The following is a 21,909-nucleotide window of genomic DNA, read 5'->3' on the forward strand; positions in this document are numbered from 1 at the left end:
CAGCGCCTTGGAGTCTTGTCCGCAATTGGAAGCTGGAAGCGATGGGCAAGCCCTCACCAGAGCTGGCCCCCACACTGGCAAAGTCAGTTTGAGACGTGTTTGCTGTAAGTAACCCCGTTATGAAGTGTGATTTGTACGTTTAACCAGGCAATAAATAACAGGCACAGAATGCTACTGTCCCCATTGATTGTCCCTTTATATATATATATCCTGATTTATATATATATAGATTCTGGTTGTCATACTTAGCTTTAAATCATAGCAAAGTATTTCAGTAGCCAGTCAAAAGAGCAGTGGAAACTTAAAAGCTACAGCTCTTGAGGAAGAAGTGTAAGTTAAGTCAGGAAGTAAGTTCTTTAACCAAAGAGGAACGTGGCAATTCTAGCAATAGTGAGAATTAAAGGGTTAACTCACAGCTCAGGCCTGAGTAAAATAATTTTTAAAATACTCAAAATTATAAACATTCAAAACTGTGAAATGTATTTGACACAAACTAACTCTTATTTGTATGAAACCTGGGGAATCCAGGGCTTTCCTGGTAGCTGAGGTAGGTCACAGCTCTCCCTGCTGAACTGGCTCACCTACGTGCACTGTGCGTGCTCCTGTGCTTATGCACAAGTATTGCAATATTGCCTTTCTCAACAAGGGCAGTTATTTCCTTTAGATACTAACAGATGGTAATGTTTATTCTATGAATTCCTTCATAGAGCATTATTTGCATCAGTATAAAAATGTATAGTTGGTAATTTGACTTCTTCCTGAGTTTGTGTATATACACATGTACGTTACTTGAGCTGTGCCGTTTCATTCCCAGGCTTTTCCTAAACAGAAAGGGGAGTTGAACACCATGACAGAAGAAAAAAAAAAAGAACAATTAAGACCTAAATATTACAATAGAGTGCTGCACTAGGTAACCAAAACCAATTTTAAATAAAATTTCATGGAAAGACGTTGTAGGGTAGTATCAGAAACCAAAGCAGTCTCCAGAAGACAAAGCATGGCAAGGAAGGTGATAGTATTCTTACAGCTACAATTCAAACATTGAACCAGATCTAATGAAAAGTAAGCACCACTCCATTGTGGATAACTCAAGGAAAAGCAATTCTAAACTACTGTGGTAATACAGTGTAAGTTGTGGAAGTTCAATGGCATGTTCAGAACATATTTTTACAAGAGCTAAATAGTTTGGAAAGCAACATTAAAAATGTTACCTTATTTTCATCAGAACTACACAGTACAGACTCAGGTAGACTACTGCAGGTTTATTGATAAACAACATTTCCTTGTTGAAACCAGAAACTTTATTAAATTAATGTGACAAAAGTATGTAAGCCTTTGTGGACTTCTTAAGACAATTCACACAGGCGCTTTTGGTGAGGAAACCACATTTCAGACTACACGGAAGGAACACGGTCCCAACTTCCATTATGCAGTTTACCGAGTGTTCACCTGTAAAGAGTTCACAAGAACATAAATAAGATAGGTAACAAATATATTATTTTTTAGTCACTATAGCATCTCACTATATATATTACATGGCCAAATGGCATAAGCATCACGTAGAACTGTATAGAAAATTGAAAATTGTATAGAATTATTTTAAATCAATTTAGGTTACAGTGACTATCCTAGTGCTTATGAAAAAGATTAAGCAGAAAGCGAAGCAAACACTACTCACCACATCATCAATCTTTAGAATACTGCGCACAGTTTCTGTGGCAAGAGTCAGTGCACTGACAGACACTAGCAGTGGTTGGACTACCAGCTCCTCCAGGATGTTGGAAATGCCACCCTACAAGAACAAGCACTTTTTACTTTGGGCAAGTGAGCCTACAACTAGAAAGTTGTAGCAAGTTTTAACAGAATCCTGGAAACAACATCCCACTTCAAATTAGACCACTCAAGGGCTCGCACGCTTCAGTTCCCAACAGGAATGATTATTGTAGAGGCATTCTGTGGCTACCTGACTTATCCACTCAGAAGTAGGCTCACAAAGCAAGCTATACTCTCTTTCAACACTAATTCTGAGAGAATCCAGTTATAATACGCAAGCTTGTCCTCTCTTCATTTTAGTCCCAGTGTTAAGCATTTTTCTTTTAAAATGCAAGATTTTTCTTTTTTTTCCTCTTTTTTACCTCTGGAATTCTATCCACAATTCCTTATTACCTTTCTGACATTAATGCCAGCTGTTTTCTCTCCTTGAGCATGTCTGTTTCTCAGCTCTGTCACCGTTGAGATAGGATTGAGGCCCGCGTTTTCAGCCAGCGTGGATGGTATGACCTCCAGCGCGTCTCCATACGCACGGACACAATACGAGTCCATACCTCTCAAAGTGCGAGCGTACTCGTTCAAGCGCAGCGCCAGCTCTATCTCTGGTGCTCCACCACCTGCAATTAAAGCTCTGAGGAGAGAAATTAAAATCAAACCTCATGTTACATAAGTCCATAAATAATTAGCTCTCCGTATTACTATACTAGATTACTCTGACCAAATGGGGATATTACCTTTTCTTAACTAAGCACCTAATGACACACAGGGCATCATGAATCGAACGCTCGGCTTCTTCTAGAACAAGTTTGTTGGATCCACGTACCACAATGGTTACAGTTTTTCCAGGGTTCGTGCAGCCTGTGATCTGAAACAAAGACACGTTACAGCATTAAAAAGAGTACTGGACAAAACTTTAAAAAATGGTATTTTCATCTTTTTTAACACTGCTGAGATCTGCTGAACAAAACCACAATCTTCCCAGGCTAGAGGCTCATCAGGGATTACAAGTAGGTACTTTAAGGCTTCTTAGTGCTGAAGTTATTACATTCAAGTTAGTAGTTATTATTAAAAGAATTGGCAAATGTTAAAAAGTTATTAACATGTTGTCACTCACCCACCTTTATTAGTTTCCCAGAACCGTTCAAGTTGACTTCCTCTGCCAGCTCAGCAGACCCCAGCATGTCAGGAGTAAACTGGTCGATGTGAGCAACAGGCTTAGTTCCGATCGTCTGAAAACAACAACCACCAACAGTAAGAATACATCCAGAATCTGACCTGCAGAGTCAGCAAGCATACTGTGTAACATACTTCTGGTGTATTACAGCAAAATGCAGCTGGGACTACCCCCTAGAAAAGTAAGGGGTGGATGTAAAGAAGTGTGACTACTCAACAGAACAGGAATATCTTTCAGGGAAATACCTTCTCAGCTCTTATATCACATTCAGAGTGTGAAATGTGTGTCTTATAAGAAACTGGCATTAGCTAGGTACTCAGGTTTTGGTGTTATCTTTAAACACAACTGTTACCGTCATAGACATTTATATAACTCACTTTACCTTACATATAAACTCAATGTCTTCTCTTTCTATGTCTTTAACCACCATGATCTTCATTTTGTTCAGAAAATGTAGGGCTAGGTCACTAAGAGCATCCCTAAAAACAAGAGGCAAGAAGTCAGTCCAGGCTTGTCTTAATAACTGGGTCGCACTAGCCAGCTGCATGCTTCTTTGCAGCAATGCTGAAGTTCTTCAGACTACCAAGGGAGGATGTTACTAAATCCAAAACACGGACAACGCTACTGCTGCCACCGGCACAGCCCATCTGACACTGCTCAGTGCAACTATTAATGTTTAGCTTTCATTTTCCAGATATTCCAAACAATTCCAGCTGTTCCCCAAATGAACAGAGTAAGCTGTAAATGGCTACTGACATACCTCAGAATAGATTTCTGAATCAGCAACACATTGCATCCAGCCTTCTTAATTTGTTTAACTAAGTTGAGAATGTAAGCTCTCTCTTCACGCAGTACTCTGTCCATTTGAGCATAATCCGAAACAACAATTTGGTTGTCCATCTGTTGAGAAAGAAAACCAAGCATCACCAACTGCTGACTTGATAAAGAATGCAGAACATCTTGATGTTTGCTTAAATTATCAGCCTGGGATTCAAAGCAAGCAAGCAATTTCAGTAAAATATAAAATCATCGCAGAATGGGTTGGGTTGGAAGGGACCTCAGAGTCCATCTAATTCCAACCCATTCCCCCCAGCCCAGGCTGCCCCCAGATATTTCTTCCTAAATATATCATTAGAAATTGTTTAAATAACAAAATACTGGACTTTTAAACTGTTTTTCTTTTATACCAATCGTAAGTTCTTTATACAAGTTCTGAGTAATAAGCATTACCCAGCAGACCTTCACTACAGCCACAGAATAGAGCTGACAACAACGCAGTATCTTTAAAAAATATTTTGTCATCAAATTTGCATCTTCAAAGAACTGCAGCAAGAGGTTTCACTCCAGTTACATTTAACTTACATCTGTCTTTGGAGCAGACAGGCAGAACTGAATTAGGCCAATTTTGGCTTTCTCCACTCTAGTCACCCCTGTATTCGCCACCTTCTGGGTCAGGACCAGTCCTTCAACCAGCTCACAATCATCAATTGTTCCTCTGGAAACAAAAAAAACAATCCATGAGTAGCACTTAGGGGAGCAAGTTTCATAAAGACATAACCCTCTAATCACAAACTGCTTCTTACCCCAACTTCTTGACAATTTTAATATCTCTGAGGTCCACACTGCTAGCTGTAGATGGGTCGATCACCTTCATCACCGCATCCACACTCATGGGAGAAAGTAAACTAGAATACTGACACACAACCTGCGGGATTTAACAACAGACAAAGAAGTGTGAGATTTAACACTGGTAAGTGGTGGCTAGGAATTTCTAGATAATATTGCCATTGCCTACTAGTTTTGACTTTTTGTAACGCGTCATCTTCAGAGTGACTTCATTCACAGGAAAGAACAGCTATGCTGGTGGGAAAAACCTATTTTTAGGGACTTCGGAAAAAACTTGAATTTTTGTCTTCAACTCTTAAAATAAGCCTTTTGAGAACGTCCCAGATCAGTTTGCCAGAATGGAAACTAATGCATTTGTAGAGACCCTACAGCGCAAAGGAGTATTCTGGGGAAGAGAATCAAGTGCATTGTTGTTTTGGAGCTATTGGCCCTCTAGAAGCAGTAAGGAGCTGACACCCAGCCATCACAGGAATGCAGGAATGAAGTTCTTGCAAACAACTCATCTCCAGTTTTTGATGCTGTTTTAGGAACCTCTGCCTCACAACTAAGAACTGCCTACATGAAGCTGGCAAAAGCTCTCAGTATCCCACCTGTTTTTTCTGTTACCATTTTTCAGTTTAAGCCTGCATATGTCTCTTAGACTCAGCAGCTAGTATTACTATGTATTTCAGACTGAAATTCAGTTTAGATGTGTCCATTCAATCAGCCACAGCTTTTTGAGAAGTCTGTCTAACGGAGGGTAGCTGCTGTCTCAAAACCAAGTAGATCCACGAGGGAATCCTTAATAAGCGAACAGCAGTGCACTGGGAAGAGCCGAATGGCTCAGCTTGCCTGGAGGTACGAAGGTTGAGAATCAGCCATACCTTTGAGTTCAGCGAAGTAGTGGCGCTATTTAGCAAGGTTTCTCTGTCACTCAGTTCAACGGGCTGTGCCATGTTGGTCAACACTTCGATACCTTTTTCCAAAGCTTTCTGGAATGACTCAGAAATGATGGTGGGGTGAATTCCTGTGAATTGTATAAAAGGTGATTATATTTGGTCCTACTTTCACACCAATGGTCTATTTTTTTTCCCCACCTCCCATTATAATTTGGGGTTAATTTAGAGACACTAACATCAGAATAAATATAAACTATTTTAGCAAAATAAGTTCCTCGTAAGTAGGTAGCTTCCCCTTACTACTGTCTATTGTTAAAGCTGAGGAAAAAAACTGTTATGTTCCTAAGGATTTGTCCTCATGGGCAAGTACAGCACATTTCCCTGCAACGTTTGACAGAGCAAAGACTTTTCTCAAAATATTGTTTTCCCTTGGCATTCTCAAAGCCCAGTTTTGTGATGGCAAGTGCTACATTTGCTGAGTAGGAAAAAAGAGAGTAGAATCGCTAGCTTCAAGTTTTATTATCCCTTCTTAGGTATTTCTCTGTCCATGAGAGAAGTACAAGTATAATCTAGGTGAGCTTTGACAAGGCAGTACCTATCACGTCAGTTAGGCACTGTTTCCTGTATCAGCGGTAATGTATTCAGCTCAAAAGACTAAACAATGAGAATTTTAATCATTGGTGGGACTCAAGTGAAACCTCAAGTTACCTTTCATGTTTAAGCTGCTAACAGCAGCTTTCAGCTTCACGATAAACATGCAGCCAAACATGGGACTTAACTACTTCATAACTAAGGTTTTTGTATTAAATACACACGCTCACCTTTCTGAAGGAGTCTGGAACAGGCATCCAGAAGAGCTCCAGCGATGACAACAACAGACGTAGTGCCATCACCAGCTTCAATATCTTGTGCTTTTGACAGCTCTACCAGCTAAACAGTGAATTACAACAAAAGCTTGTATGTAATGGTGCTTAATCGAAAACTCTGACAGTTACCAAAAAAGAGATATCCAAGAACGCAGTGCTGCTGAAGCTACCCACAGTATCACATCTCACACTAAGTGCATCTTTTCTGATTTGCAAGTGACTTCTCATACCGTTATATGGCTGGATGAGCGACCATTAAAAACAAACCAACAAAAACAAACCACAGAAGTCAAGGAACTTTTCTCCCAAGCATAAAACTGCTCACTCCCATGTAACAGGTCAACCTTTCCCCCTTACTTTAGAAGGGTCCCAGGTAGCTCATTTCCATCTTTAGCCACAGTCAAATCTAGGAGATCTAATACTTCAAAAGACCAAGCTACTGCATCGTAGGGTCACAATGTAATTCATTCTCTTCTCTGACTCTCTTCTGTCCTACTGGTTTGGGATGTCACCAGCTTTTCTTTCTCAGATTAAAAAAGATGTGCGCTAGACTATTTTATAGCTTAAAAAGTATTGGAAAAGGATTACGCATGAGAAATCTGAGATAAGCAATAAAGACCTGAAATTCTACAGCACACCTTACCATCACAATAGGTTGTCCTGAGGCATCCCACGCAAAATCTCTTGCCCTATCACTGCTGCGTAATGCTCCTCAAATCCACATGAAACACTACTACGTTCATTTCTCCCGGAAACAAAGCTCTAGCAGCTATCACTGAGCGATGGAGAACCGCTTACCATTTTGGCAGCAGGGTGCAAAACCTGCATTTGTTTCAGGATAGTAGCACCGTCATTAGTGATCGTCACGTCTCCTTTAGCATCCTGGATCTGAAGGGGAAACAGCACTGATTAGCGACCAGAATTTGTTATTGTGGTGCCTGATGTAACACAGCTTTCCTGACAGCATCATTTCTCAAACTGGGATGTGTTTGGTTGACACTTCCTCTAATTTAAAAGAATTTGGTCACAAAACTAGGAGTACTTTTGAAGCTTGGAACAGAAGCTCAAGACAGAGGGACGGGTGCTCTACCAGCCACGCTGCCGCGCAGCACCTTCAGCAATGTCAGCATGCACAGAACTCGGGCGCGTTACCATTTTATCCATCCCCTTTGGTCCGAGGCTCGTCCTGATGGCATCCGCGACGGCTGCAGAGAGAGGAGACAGGGACAGGGACAGGTCTGCAGCCGCCCCGGGCCGCCCCAGCCGCCCCCCAGCCCCCCGCGGAGCACCCCGCGGCCCCCTCACCCTTGCCGGCGGCGATGTTGCTGCTGCGGATCTGGGCGGGTTTGTCGCGGTCCTGGTACGCGCCCTTGGCCAGGCTCCCGCCGCCGCCCGGGCCGTGGCCGTGGGCCTTGAGCCCCGCGTTCTCCGGCATGGCGGCTGGGCACGGAGCGGCCGCCCCGCCGCGGGTGGGCAACCGGGGGCTCGGGGGGACGCGGGGGGGAGCGGGCGGGCACGGATGGGGCGCGGATGGCGGCGGATGGAGGCGGATGGAGCCCGATGGCCGCGAAGCTTCCAGAAGGCGCCGCCGCCACCCTCAGGAGGCGCCCGGGTCCTCGCAGCCGGCGCCCCGCGTGACGTCACCGAGCGGCTGCCCCTCGCGCCGCCTGCTGCCCGCAAGCGGTGCTCGCCGCGGAGCAGGCGGGCGGCGCGGACACCTGCAGGCGGGCAGCGCCGCTTCGAGAAGGAGCCGCGCGGGGGCCTCGCGGCGAGCTGAGCTTTCCCGCCCAGCGCGGGCTACGCTAATGGCGTAGCGGGGCCCGCCCTGCCTGGGCGGCCGCCTCCCGCCTGGCGTAAGTGCGGCCGGCAGCGGGCGCTGCCGTACGGGGGGCGCGGCCCCGCCCTGAGGCAGCCCCTGAGGGGGAGGGAGGGAGCGAGCGGGGCTCGTTTGGGCGCAGAGCTGGTGTTTTGGGGCACGGAGCGGGTTTTATTTTATTTTATTTTATTTATTTATTTATTTATTTATTTATTTATTTTGGCTACGGTGCTGAGAGGGTCCCGCTGCCGAAACGCCGCGATCGCAGCGGGCGGGCAGGGGACGTGCGAGGGGCAGCGCCCTGAGGGGGAGCTCGCCTCAGGGCACCCACAGCCAGGGGCGCCCCCGCCCGGCTGCGGGTCCAGCAGCTCCACAGCTCACGGTTATTGTAAAAAAAAAGAGAGAAAAAAAAAAAAATAAAGCTCCTTGCCTGGGGAGAGCACCCCGGGTTTACCACGTCCACATTCAGCGTACCCTGGGGGCAGAGGTGATGGCACCGCCACGAATTACTGCCAAAAACACGGTGACAGCCTCTCACCTACCAGCCCTGGGTAAGTTACGAAGTGCCACGACTCAACTGTGCTCTGGTAAGAGCGAGCAGCTTCTGCTCGGTTCATGGGTTTCACTCCAATGCCTTCCCAGCACAAGCTGTTTTGCACAGTGAGTAGATTACAGTCATTCAGAGAAGAAGAAAGGCTCTACCCGCTGCTGATTGCCTGGTTATTATATACATATATATTTTTTTCTCCTGGCCTGAGCTTCGTCCTGCGGGATGCGGCTGGTGGTGTCTCAGTGCTGTGCCCCAGTAGGAGCTCGCAGGAGCCACCGAGTTTTTTACTTCCCTTATGGACCTTTTTAAAGAACACAAAACCCAAAGAGCCATTGTGAGCAGATGAAAATAGCTGCACACCCATTAAAGAGGGTTGCAGAAATGCTTCCTGTGGTAGCACGCTGGGAATTACACAAAGTGCCAGCTTCTCCTTATACGTGCTAGTGGGTAACGTCATCCAGCACTGACATGTGAGGGCTAGGGAGCACAAAACACAGTTGCTGCGCTACTGAAAGGCAGGAAAACCCCCGGTTTCTGGTGGTTATGTTCTGAGACACGAGGGTAAACGTTGCTAAGCCAGTGAAGAATTTGCTATAAGGACTCCTATGGATTTAGACCTGTCTTATTGAAGACTGTACTTTAAAGGTAGCTATGTTATCAAAGTACTCTTTAAAAAGTGTTTATTTTTAAGCATGAAAGTGTTGCTTAATAGATCCCAACTGAGTATTGTGATATTCCCCAGTAACATTAGGAAAATCTAGTTTCCAAAATCTACAATATTTTAAAAAATCCTTACTGTTCTTGTAGACTGATTTTCCAGTGTGGGTTTTCTCAGGAATCCCCTTCTTGTTCTTTTCCTTCCTGGTGTCAGCTTGGCAGAGCGCTTCCTGGCCATCAGGCTACAAAAAGAATTGGAGATGAGGACAAAGTGCCAGAAAGTAGTCTGGGACAGGGGCTGGACCTGCCGACAGTTCTCGTCACTTCTGCTTAGTGAACTGAAAACAAATGGGCACCCCAACAGAAAACAAATCGCTGGATGAACAGTGGCACAAAGGAAACTCGATTTTCTGTGTAGAACCCGCAGCTGCAAGCTCAGGCTGAAGCTTTTCGTTTGGCTGGGCCTTTATCAGGTCTCTGGAGGGGTTCCTCTGCCTCTAGAGAGCACTGAGCTGAACAAGGGCAATTTCTGGAATCGCCTGCTGGAATATTGGGCTAAATGCTACTCCTTCTATGGAGAATCCCACAATTTCTTTAAAGTCCGGTAATGCCAGTGACAAGGTGTTGTGTATCCTCCTGCTATTATCATGAAAACTGTTAGAAAAAGTCTTTCAAAAGCTTCTTTGAGTGTTGGCAGGTGCACACAGTCATCTAGCCAGCTTCAGTGAGCCTTGGTCTGCGAGGCGCGGGCTGAAGTTCCGTGGTGGAGCCCGTATCTGCCTGTGGGGTGGCAGCTAGGCGAGATGATTCCACCCTCTCCCTCTAGATGACAGCAGAACCCAGCCTTGCTGTAAGGGGTTGTTTCCTGAGTATATTTCAAAAATAATGGTGTTATTTGTTGGCTTGCTTGACTACTTTTTTTAAAAAATTGATTTTACTCTTGATATACTGCCTGACTTAAGAACAAACTGTATGCTTCGGACATCTGATAAAAAGGAAAAGTACTGGGAGTTTAAACATGATGTTCTTTCATGAGTATCTGCTCCCACAAACACAAAACGTGTTCTCACATGTGATAAATGTCTCTCTTTCACAGGTAAAGTGCAAACCAGATGCTTCTTGACAAGCAAGATCCTGAACCCTCAGAGCCATCCTCGTTTCTCCCTCCAGGTGAGTGTGTTTTTTGGCTACTGCTGTGCAGGAGAGCATCTGTGCTGCTGCTGCGCTCGCTGAATGAGCGTGGGGTGTTGATCTTGCAGCCTTCCACCATGAGGCCGATAAAGCCAGCAGCGTGAAGTGAACACCCTGCCTTCAGCTGCTTTGACTCTGGGCAGTTAGATGAGCGCTCAGAAGCAGGCCCCTCTCCTCTCCATGGCGGAGGTGGATCTGGGTGACGTGCCTTCTGCTGCGTGGGGCTCTGCACCCACCTTGTGCCACCCAGCAGAACACTCCGGGTGACTGCTTCTCTAAACGGCATGTGTTGCACAAAAGATGGTGATGTCCCTCACGGTTCCCTCGTAACCACCAAGGCTTTTGCCTGCATGGTGTCTGATCCTTGAAGAGAGCAGGTTTTTTTTTCTGAATTGAGGCTCTTTCAGGGATCCTCTCCTTTTTCCTGTGAGTTTCTGCTCCCTGGTTGGCTCCGTGAGGCTCGGTGACTGACTTTTGCAATGCTGAGCTAGGAGAGGGAACAGCTCGTGCCTCTGCTGCGACACCCAGGGGATGCACCCACGTGCACTATTGGCTATTTTGGTCTTCCTTTGCTTGGACTGCTAGAAAGAAAGCAAACGTTGCCAAGTGAAGGGAAAAGGTTCTTGGGAATGCATTTTTAAGGAAGAAAAGCCCGCAAAAAATTGTAAAACATATTTAAATGCTCACGGTACTTCCTCTGAATGATCTTTTCACAGAGATAAACAGGACAATTATGTGCAAGGATTATACAGAGGATATAAGATGGGCTTCAAGAAAACTTTACCCCCATGATTATTGCTCCCTTTTTAGGGTGGAATTGTGAAATCAGTAGGTGCAGCTGCAGTGAAAGGTCTAGAAGGGCCAATGTGGTGATTCACTTTCTCTAGAAGTGTATGCTGGTGTCTAGCAGCAGCGACAGGCAGTGCTTCTCCAAGAAATGGGTTCTACCCAAATGCTTACTTTGTGAATGTTGTCAGTTGTTTAAACTGAAATTGCAGGTTTGAATAATTGCCATTTTGCCTGTTCCTGGGCTGCAGCGGTTACTTAAAAGACACGGGTTCTGGCGTGGGTTGGTGGGGACATTTTGCAGACTTTTTTTGGCTGGACATGGAGTCTGCTTTACCTGCCCCTGCAAGGTGCTGCTTCTTCGGCCTCACGGCAGCCGTGACTCACGTGGGGGGCACAGCAGTTCTTGACACATACGTGTGAGGCCTTGGGTACTCGCCTCTTCTCCTTGCAGTCCACATTTCTGCACAGCTTGTTATCGTGGTGCTTCTTTTCGGTAGCCTAACTGCTTTAGGGCTGCTCAGTTGCATGCTGCCTCTGCAACAGGGCTCCCCTAAGCGATATGTTTGCAAGGAGGGTTATTTAAACATGTTGTGTGTTGTTAGAGCTCTTCAGATGTTGAGCAAATCTTTGATGCTGAAACAAATGGAGCTCTAGGTACCACCTGTGAAGCAGCACAGAGACTGGCAGCAGGTGGAGAGCCCTGCTAAAAGAGCACGAGAGAATACGGAGTGCCTGTGTCCCTGCTGTGGGACTGCTCTGCGGCCAGGGGTGCAGCCAAAGGTCAGTCTGCTCAATCGGAGTTGGCAGCTCTTGCCTTCTCGGGGCTGTGAAATGGGGAGAAGGTGAGAAAGTAGCCTGCAAAATGTCTGGGCTGCTCTGAGAGGTAACCAGGCGTTTGGGAGAGCCACAGGATGTGCTCACGCTGCTGTGCTTGGGTGAGGACAACGGGTAGGGCTTTTCTGAAGTCGGGGTGTGATTTGCTCTCTGTGGGGCTTCAAAAGGGGTGTGCAATCAGCGCACACAGCTCGGGGGAGCAGCTGTGAGAAGTGACTTGGGCTCGGTTACGACCACACGAGGAACTTGTGAGCGCTCCCACGTCTCAGTGCAAGGCATGTGGGGGGCAGCAGCGCCAGCACTCCTGCCTGCAGCGGCTCCCCAGTGTGCCAGGCCGTCCTTGGAGGGGCTGGTGCTGCCGTGGCAGCCTCTGCCACGTCCTTCACCCCACTGACGGGATGGATCAGATGCACTGTTAGGCTTTTGAGTGGCTGTGGGGTCCCCTTGTCACTGAGTGCAGTCAAATCCTGTTACCTGGGGATCTTCTGGTGAGCTTCGTGGAAAGCATGATTAGACTTTGTAACGTAATAAAGGCTAGCTAAGGCACCAAAATCTGACTCTAAATGCATCCTGTTGCTTTGGGCTAACAGCTAAATGGGAACAATCTGTGTTACTTCCAGCTGCAGTGTCTTTTTCCTCTTCCCCTCTAGAGTGAATCTTCAAGAGTTTACATGTAGCTATTCACAGATCTCTTATTCTGCTGCACTTTGTTTCTGTTTCTGGTAATACCAAAGAACCCAGTCAAGGTCTTCTCGAGCTCTGTTTTACAAACAAGGGCGTATGTGATCCCTGCCCCACTTTGGAGTAATGTGAGTCAAAGGTTCTTGCTTACTTGGGATGAAAGTAAAGTATCATCTGCTCCTCTTTACGTGACCTCCCAGACAGTAGGGGGAAAAAACACCTGAAATAAATACGAGAAACTACATCCAAAGCAAGAAAGTTATGAACTACCAGAGTGGGCAAATAGAAGAGATTTGCAATGTGAGAGCCGATACCATCCTGCTTCCTTCATCTGCACGTCACTTCTGCTGGAAGCTGAGCCACGGGGCACAGCCAGCCTCAGGAGCTGAGGACAGGCACAGCAGGGAGATGGAGGAAAGATGCAGGGAGCATCTTTCCAAATGCTGTCCTCTCCTGCACTGGTGCAGGGAAAGGATCCGTTTGCACAAAAGGGTTGCAGGCCCTTAAAGGTGAGGATGCCACCGCCCGCTTCATACGGCACATCCAGAATGAAAACTCTGGTGACATCAGATACAAAACGTATCCCAATAAAGATCCCTCAACTACATGCCTAAAGGCGCCAGAACAGCAGAATGTTTGAATTTGCTCCTTGAGCTAAGCAACATAGATAGTAAACACAGCTCAGAGATCTAGATCTTTAACAAAGAACCAGTCTGTAGCTTTTATTTCCAGTAATACAAGGAGCATTAAAAAACTATGGACAGAACAGAGACTTTTTTGCACCGTACAGCAGCCTTCGTTCTCTGAGATCGGGGGATTCTACATATTGCATCTACACAGCAGCACAAAACAGACAGAAACCTACGGGGCTCTGAACACTGACTGTTAGAAATATGTGATCAGGACAAACACCTTGTCTGACAAAAACAGTTCTTGGATTTATTTATTTTTTATTTTTTTAAAGGAAAAGATCTCAATGCTGCTGAATTCTCAGCATCTGTTGCCATCTTGTAGTGGAGGTTAGTACCTGTAAGTACACCTGAAAAACATCTATCTGCATGAATATCTGCTGTTGCTAGTGGGTGGGATTTCATTTTTCAAGTCTCAGCAACACGCGCCTGAAATGGTTTAGTTTCTTGGCTCTTTGCCTCTGCATGAGGTAAATCGTCGGCCTGCTAAATGTGCAGATGGAACCGAGCAATAAGCTCATGTTGAAAATCAGTTGTGAAGCAGCTGCTGATGTGCTCCCCCTGCTTCAGGGGCACTGCAGCATTGCAAACTCCTCACCGCCTGCTCGCTGCCTGGGCTCGGGGTTGTGGCAGCTCTCTGGAGCCTCAGTTGTGGAAGACAGCGTGTAAAGGCAGAACAAAAGGATTGTCCTGCCTTAGTCATCCTGCGGCGTCTTGTTCTTCCCCTTTGCAATTAATTTTTGTGCTTCTTTCCCTGATCCACATTAGAGCTGAGCAGCTGCAGGCAGCAGAGCTGTTTGCTGGAGCAGGATGCGCACAGCACCTTGCTGCCGAGCCCGAGGAGATCTTTCTCACGTTCCTTCCAGGAATGTTCTCTTCTTGACTAATATCTATGTACTTACGTTAGGAGAAATGGTAAATTCAACTTCACCGATGTGAATAAAAGCAGTACCTGTCTTGCTTGGTGAGATGCCTTACAGATCCTTGCTTTGCTTGGGCTGTACCCGCGGCAGCTGGCAAGGCAACGTCTCACTGCGTGCAGTGTGTGCTGGTGTAGGTGATTATAGAAGTAACTTCAGGGGTAGTGTCCAGGTTCGCTGCTGCCTAGCACATGAACAAGAACCCAAAGGCTCTTTTGTTTTCCTAACTTTTGGTTTTGTTCCTCCTTTGGAAGCACAGGGGCTGTGCAGTCTGGTTTTGCTGAAGTAACCCTAGCTTTGCTGAAGGACATTTTGAGGATCTCAGGAAAATGTACCAGAGTGATAGAGACAGTGAACTGGGGTGGACAGCAATCACCTTGAGCTAACTCGTGGTTTGTAGTTTTAAGGGGTAATCAAACGCTGGGTTCTTGTAAGAGACCAAGTGTGTGCCGTACTGCTCGCTGCGAGGCTTCTTGTGTGCCTTGCACAGACAAACTGACAAAATGATTGTGGAAAGGAGAAAGAGTCCGCTTGCCGCAGACAGAGCGGCAAAGACAGACTTGTAGCTGGGCTTCGTTTGAAATCTGGTGCAGGAGTTTCCTGCAAGTCCCTGGCTTGTCACCTGGCTCGCCCCCGCTTTGTTCGAAGCAGTTACACAGATGTGGTACGTGGTGTACGGCCGCAGGTTGTACAGGGTGTACTGCCTCGCTGTGGCATAAATATTGTCCAGGACGAGCCGTCTCTCCTCGTTGCCTTGGTCGTGAAGCATCAGCTGGTAGGTACGAACAACGGAGTTTGGGGCGCACCAGTGGACCTGTGCAGAGCTGTCTGTGACTTCAGACACCTCTCTGAGCCTCGGCGGGTCCGGGATTTCATCCTCCCTCGACATGCCGGGGCACAAACATCGGGACACGCTCTGAAGTTCGCTGCAGGGTCTCTGAAGGTGCCTGCAAGGATTGTAGTCGCACGAGGTGTACACCTGTGGCACGGGGGGTTCTGTTGTCTGCTCCTCGTACTCGTAGTCGTCCACGTAGTGTATCAGCGACCTGGTGGATGCTGACGCCGAGTGAGCGCCGGACCGCGTGGAGTTCAGCCGGCGCAGCTCTGGCTGCGGGGTTCTTTCCACAGCAAAGGAGTGAACGAAATGGTCAGCGGCCTCTGGGTGCCCCCTTGCTGGAGTGGAGTAATCGCTGGTGGGCCGGCTGGATGGGCCTTGCTGGGGAGACGCCTCCTGAGTTGTTCTGAGCTCCCTCTGAGGCTGCTCTGTCCGAGCGTGAGTCACGGCGCTGCGCTGCGGGGCCCGGCTGTGCAGCTCTCTGAGAAAACCGGGGGAGGTGGTTGCTGGAGCGAGGGAGGGGGCTTGGCTCGCGGCTTCGGAAACTGCCTCGTCCTCCCGGGAGGAACTGCTGGCTTTTATGAGCAGCAGCTCGGCCGGGTTGGCTGCGGTTGTGCTCGGCGCATTCCTGTGAGTTAGGGAGCCCGGGTGAGTGTCTTCGGTTGGCAGGGCAGAGCCTGTCGTTGCTGCGGCCGTGCTGCTGTAGCTGGCAAAGCTGAAAGCTTCATCTTCCGGGGAGGGTGTGTTTGAATGGGGCAGCGTGACGTTTCTCTCAGACTGGCATTCATCGGAGAGCTCTTGCAGTGAAAAAGTAGTGGAAGGTCTGTCCCAGTTTCCCTGGGACACGTTGCAAAAAGTGTCCAAAGCCCTGCAGAGGGAACAGGTTAGAACAGAGAAATTCAGCGAGAACATTACAGGTCCCTGTCAGCCTTTTGGATGGGCGTTGGCAACCCGCTGTCCAAAAGCACTCTTCCCATTAAAGAAGACATGAGACTTAGAGCAAGGCCAGGTTGTACTGACAATAGTCCTGTGCTTGGCAGACAGACTTCCACAGCACTGTGAACGCAGCTGCCTGGCTTTGGGCAGACTTTAATGCCTTGGTAAGAGGGGACTGCCTGGAGAGTTGTAACGGGGCCCCCAAGACCCTTCAGGCCAGCTGGCTCAGGTGGCGGGAGCTGTGCTAACACGGGGTGTGCTTTCAAGTGACGGGGCTCAGTTTCTTTCTTTGCTCAGCCACTGCAGCTCTTTGTGAAGAACGCAAATGCTAAGGCTGTCCTGATGAGAGGCGAGCTGATTTTTAACAACCTACCTCCCTGCTTTCGGCACTGTGGGTGACAGAACTTCTTGGTGGCCCTTCCCGAGGAAGGGAGATCCTACATAGGCAAAGTCACTGCAGCTCACTGCAGCCAGTCTGTCGGAGGGTGGAAACAACCAGGACAAATGGTGCTGTTTGCCAGGGGCCTTGTGCGCTGCCTGTGCTGATTGAGGCTCTGGGAATACGAGGGCGAGCAGGAAATAATAAGCGAAACTGCTTGCAAAGTCCTCTGGTCCTGCTCCCAGGGCTGGCCCACCAAGGCCACCTAACCAGCTTATTTCTATGTTGTTAGTACAGAAAATACGGACAAAAAAAGCAAATAAACTATTCTCACCCTGGAGTAGAATCCACAGCTAATACCACTTTACTTTCTTACATATGGCCATCACATTTGTCTGCTTTCAAGTATAATTCAGCCATGGTTTTTACCCCCAAAGAAGACTTTATTTTGCATTTTTACCTCTAGAGGAAGGGAAGAACACACAAGGAGTCTGAAAAATTTGGATCATGGTGAGTGTTTGGTCCCCAAATAACTTGCAGATTTGAGTTATGTCTGAAGAGCATTACTTTATCTCCTTCAACTCCCTCACCTTTGCAGCACAACTTTCTCGGGCTTGGAGAGCAGCCAGGAGAGCCTGCAGTCACACGGCAGGGGATTTCCATGCAAGTTGATGACGATGCTGTCTGATGAAGTGATGTTCCAGGGATTAAAGGCACTCAGGTTACAGCTACAAGATGACAAACACAGTCATTAGCAAGTGCTGAGCCACCTTCCAGGAACTGGAGCCTGCTTAGTACCCCGGTGTGCGTGGCACACAGAGCAACGTCCCCAGTTCCCTCGGGGACCCCTTGCTGGCAGCACCACCAGCACCTTTCTGCACGTGGAGCTCCGGCTGCCACCTGCCCAGCTCTGGCTTGCACGAGGCAGCCGCTGCCTGCCGGCACCTAACAGGAGCTCTGCGAGCAGCCAGGGGCTCCAGAGGTGGGTCAGACCTTTGGAGGTGGCAGCTGGAAAGGAAGGACGGTCGCTGCCATCACGCAGTCAGCTGCGCTTTTATGTGCTGTCATTTCTCTGCCTTCTTTCTCAGTCTGCTTGTAATGACGTGACTTCCTCCGTGCCAGCCACCCTCCTGTCAGCTACCTCTCATACCACGTGCACTCACATCTCCTGCGTCAGGTGCTGACCGTAGGAAGCATTGTTAGCCTGACGGAGCTGCAGGAAAAAAGGGTGGTAGCGTGACCCCTGCAGCCTGAGTGCTCAGAGGATGCTCTCTTTCGCCTGTGACTTTAACTGTTGTTCCTCTGGTTTTTGAGTTTGGGTCATGATTTTTGGTGCTGGTATGTCTATGGGTGCTGTAAAGTGCTGTGTAAATTCAGGGTGGCACTCTAGTGAGGCATTTTTTTATTTTTTGGTTAAACCGGTTTCTTTATTTTCCTGAAACTGGTTCCTAGAACACAGCCACTGCTCTGGTGTTTGCTTTCTGATATGCTAATCTGGGCTGATAAAGAAAGTTTTCTAAAGTGCTCTCCAAATCCTTTTCTTTGTTGACTGTTCTGCCTGCAGTTTACTTACCTCCATAGAGGTAGATAAACTTTTTTTTTAATAAAAAACCAACAACAAACAACTTACTTCTGAAATGAGAGACGGCTCAGACGAGGCGTGCTTTCGAACATCTCTGTCCTTACAAAACCCAGCGAGTGGGAGTCGTCACAGTTGAGCTCCCTGAGATGAGGCATGGATCTGAGGTCGGTATCAAGGCTTCGTAGTCGGGACATCTTTGTCAGGTGAAGCTCTCTGAGGCTGGGCAGGTCTTTGGTCCACTCTGGTTGAACTGAAGCAGAAAAGAGATTTTTACCTTTTGCAGGAACAGAGCACTGCTGTGGATTTCTGCCGAGGGGAAAAAAAAAAAAAAAAAAAGTAGACTGAGCTGTGTGAGGTGAAACCTCAAGCCTGGGGAATTCCTAAACTGCTGGTCACTGGAATCAGGGCACATCCACGTGGGAAAACCCCTCTGTGCTGCCTCCACACCTTGCGGATAGGCCAGGAAGGCACTGGACCAGCGTGCAGGAGAACCGGGGGCAGGTGTTGGCTCTGCCCCAGCTGGGCAAGGCGCTCAGCATCTCTCCCTCAGCACCTCAGCTACGGGGTGAAGCTGACAGAGGAGGCAAACAGAAAAACCGGGTGTCACTCGCCCAGGGCAGGGCTGGGCTCGCTGTGTGGCAGCTCCCTGGCTGGCTGCCGACACAAAACGCCTCTCTGCGCTACTTCAGCACAGAGATACAAGCGGAGTACGTGTGGGGCCAGACAGTGAGCGATGTCAGCAGCTTGTCTGGAAAGGGAAGGGACTCCCCTGTGCTCCCCAAAGCTCACCCCAGGGCTGGCAGCAGCAGAGCCCTGTTGGTGCTCTGCCCGTCCTCAGGGAGGCCGCTGTGCGTGAGGGCTTCTCCCCGGCAGCTACGTGACCGGCTGGAGAGTGCCTGGCACGCTCACACCAGAGCGGATGAGGCCAAGGCCCCGTGTTTACAGTGAGGGATTTGCCGACTTACTTCTCTCCAGAAAGGTCCCGCTCAGATCAAGCACGTTGATGGTGTTCCCAGTCCTGTTCGCAGCCTCGCTGGGAGATGTGCTGATGGCAAAAGCAGACTCCCCGATTCCCCTGCGGTCGTCCTGCCCGAGCAGGGTTGTGGAGAGGTTCAGGAACTGCAGCTGAGGGTAACAGGAGAAAGCCAGCGGCTGGATTTCCACCAGTGGGTTTCCAGCCAGGGACAGCCACCTCAAGCTGGGCAGGAAGGAAGCGTGGCACGATGGCACAGATGACAGCTTGTTAAAGCTTAAGTCCAGGAAAAGGAGGCTGCCGAGGGCCTCGGGTCCCCACCTGACCGCCCGGAGAAGGTTCTGCCTCAGCAAGAGGACACGCAGCCGCGGCAGGCCTGCTAGCTCCGTGCCGTTCACCTCTTCTAGGAGGTTGTTCCTGAGATCTAGGGTCTCCAGGGCCTCTGGTAGGCAGGCAGGGAAGGTCGTCAGGGTGCTGCTGGTCAGCTGCAGGGTGATCCAGGTCCTGTTCTTCCGATCCTCGCAGGACAAGCTGGTGAAGTTGACGTTCTCCCAAGAGTCTTCCTGAGCCAGCTGGAAAAAGGTGGTGACATCCCTGGATGCCGCGGGCTCCGCTCTGCTCGCCGGGCCTGCCGCCGTGCTCCGCACCAGCAGGGAGAGGGTGAGCAGCAGGGACAGCATCCTTCTGCCACGTGCCTTGCAGTTAGCTGCGAGATCTGTCCGGGTTGTGTTTCAGGGAGGGGAAGACAAAACATCAGCATCAAGAGCTAAATTAACATTCCCCCAGGTGGCTACAAGCTGTTGGAAAGTGAAACATTTATAACCGCTTTCCTGGTGCACCCAGACAGTGCAAGTGGTAATTAATTTCTCTAATTAAGCCTACGCAAACTCGAGCCCTTTGGGACAGCAGTACTGTGTGATCTGCATCTAAGTTTGCCTGCAATCTTCCATGCGGTCTGACACGATGAACAAGCAAAGTCAGTAGGGAGCTAATAAAAGAAATAGTTGGTGGTTTTCTAGGATAATTCAAATTCTGGTAAATGTGGAGGATCAAGAGCAGTAGCTCAGGACCAGTCTGGCCTGGGGCGTGCTGCTCCGCTGGGCAAATACCAGTCGGTAGGGCACGAGCTGCAGGAGAGAGGGATATTGCCGCCTTACGGGGCTTTGCTTTCCTACCTGCTTGTGTATCTCTGGCTCTGCTCCCTCAGAAGAGGTGTCCGGGGGCAGGTAGCAGGCAATAGGGCCGGGGTGACCATGGCACGGGATCGTTCTCTGTGAGGGTGTTGGTGCCAAGCAAGCGTATGGACCTGGGGCAGGGGGGGCCTGCCAGGCACTCAGCTAAAGGATGCAGGAGCCCAGGCTGGGCTGGGCTGTGCTGGGTGTGCAGGTGACAGTGCCTTTCCTCTCTGAGGAGCAGCTCTCTGTCCCTTAGCAAGAGTTGAAACAGCAACAGCCCAGGGCAGTTCTGGCACGCCCAGCTCCACCCCAGTTGGTTGGGGTGGGCATCGCAGCCCCCCGAGCACTTGTCCCCATCCTTTCCGAGGCGGGCAACAAGTGGCATTTTTGACAGGGAAACATCTGTGAAAAATTCATGAAGTCCATGGGACTCGTAAGCACCAAAGGGAGCCTACATGGGTCTGAGAATTTTAAAAGCTCAGGAGAAAACTGAGGACCCATAACAAGAATTAAAAAAAAAAAAGTCCTAAATGACTTGCCCAAGGCCGCACAGGTAGGTCTGTGTAAGGAAGGAATTAACACAGCCCTAAACTAGCCCCTGACTTGCTGGGCTGCCTGTCATGCTTGCAGGCATTGCAATGATCATTTCTCATCTAAAAACCTACCTGAAGGCTGAAGCCCCCACCGGTATGAAACATGGCAGGCTCCTTCCTGGCCATGAAAGCTGCTTGCCAGTCCCTGGGTGGTGCCAGGAGCTGCCAGGCCATCGCCTATTGCTCCCATCTCAGCTCTGAAGTAGGGACCGGTACATTTTGGTCACCCATGTACTTTTTGGCATCGGGAGCCGTGCAGGAGCTGAGCTGGGTTCCCCGCTCCATGGCACATGGCAGCCCGAGGATGGGAGCGGTGGCGCTGCTGGATCCCGGTCCTACATTCGCGCTTAGTCCCCAAGTTAAACCGCAGCCGCTCGCACCTACCTGCCCGGCAGTCCTGCTGCCTCGTGCCTCCCCTCTGCGCAGCACCGGGTGCCTGGCCCCGGTTTTATACACTCGGGTGACTCAGCCGAGGAGCGTAAAATGTCTCTGCTCTCTTCCCGGCTTCCCCTGCTCACGGCTCTGCCCACAAGCGCAGGCGAGGTTCGTTCCAGGCTCGCTCCCCCGCAAGCAGCTTCCCCCTGCCTGGAGAGGGGGTGGCTCCGCTCAGCTTTCCCCGCTCCTCGGCCCGGCAGGAGGAGGGCGGGAGGGCTCCGTTTCCCAACTCCGCTCCCCGGGCAGGGCTGCTCCGGCCGTCTGCCGCCAGCAGCGCGTGGAGGGAGCGGATCCGCGTCTCCCATCCCAACTCGCACATCTCCCACTGGCTGGCGGAGAGGGGCTGGGAGGGGAGAGGAGTCACTGCCTGTGTTTTGCTGGCAGATGAAGATGCTGTAGAGCTAAGGCTCTGCCCGCTGACGTGGGCTTTGGTACCTCTAGGCGCCAATAAAAGGCTTAAAGTATTCACGTCGCTCTGCGAGACGCTTGCACCTGGGGGAGGTCCTGGAAACGTTCCCCCAGCACAAACCCTTTTGACACGACGGGCCCTCTGGGGAGGC

At 49.2% G+C, this 21,909-nt stretch overlaps 2 protein-coding genes across 2 annotated transcripts; both read right to left on the reverse strand.

The window, feature by feature from the left end:
• Positions 1-1,247: 1,247 nt before the first annotated feature.
• On the reverse strand, positions 1,248-7,935 carry CCT4 (chaperonin containing TCP1 subunit 4). Its single transcript, XM_084283742.1, has 14 exons — positions 7,620-7,935; positions 7,467-7,519; positions 7,113-7,202; positions 6,270-6,378; positions 5,434-5,576; positions 4,528-4,649; positions 4,307-4,439; positions 3,705-3,844; positions 3,327-3,423; positions 2,889-2,999; positions 2,505-2,635; positions 2,167-2,401; positions 1,679-1,792; positions 1,248-1,449 (listed from the first exon to the last, which is right to left on the reverse strand). Exons 1-14 carry the CDS (start codon positions 7,747-7,749, stop codon positions 1,435-1,437), a joined length of 1,623 nt encoding a protein of 540 aa, XP_084139868.1. The 5' UTR covers positions 7,750-7,935; the 3' UTR covers positions 1,248-1,434.
• A 5,593-nt stretch (positions 7,936-13,528) lies between these two features.
• On the reverse strand, positions 13,529-21,330 carry LRRN4 (leucine rich repeat neuronal 4). The gene is made up of 5 exons (XM_084284345.1): positions 21,299-21,330; positions 19,139-19,861; positions 18,222-18,423; positions 17,182-17,319; positions 13,529-16,144 (listed from the first exon to the last, which is right to left on the reverse strand). Exons 2-5 carry the CDS (start codon positions 19,824-19,826, stop codon positions 14,824-14,826), a joined length of 2,349 nt encoding a protein of 782 aa, XP_084140471.1. The 5' UTR covers positions 19,827-19,861; positions 21,299-21,330; the 3' UTR covers positions 13,529-14,823.
• Positions 21,331-21,909: the final 579 nt, after the last annotated feature.

Source organism: Netta rufina, assembly GCF_964035555.1.
Source record: "Netta rufina genome assembly, chromosome: 3".
NCBI classification, from domain to species: Eukaryota; Metazoa; Chordata; class Aves; order Anseriformes; family Anatidae; genus Netta; species Netta rufina.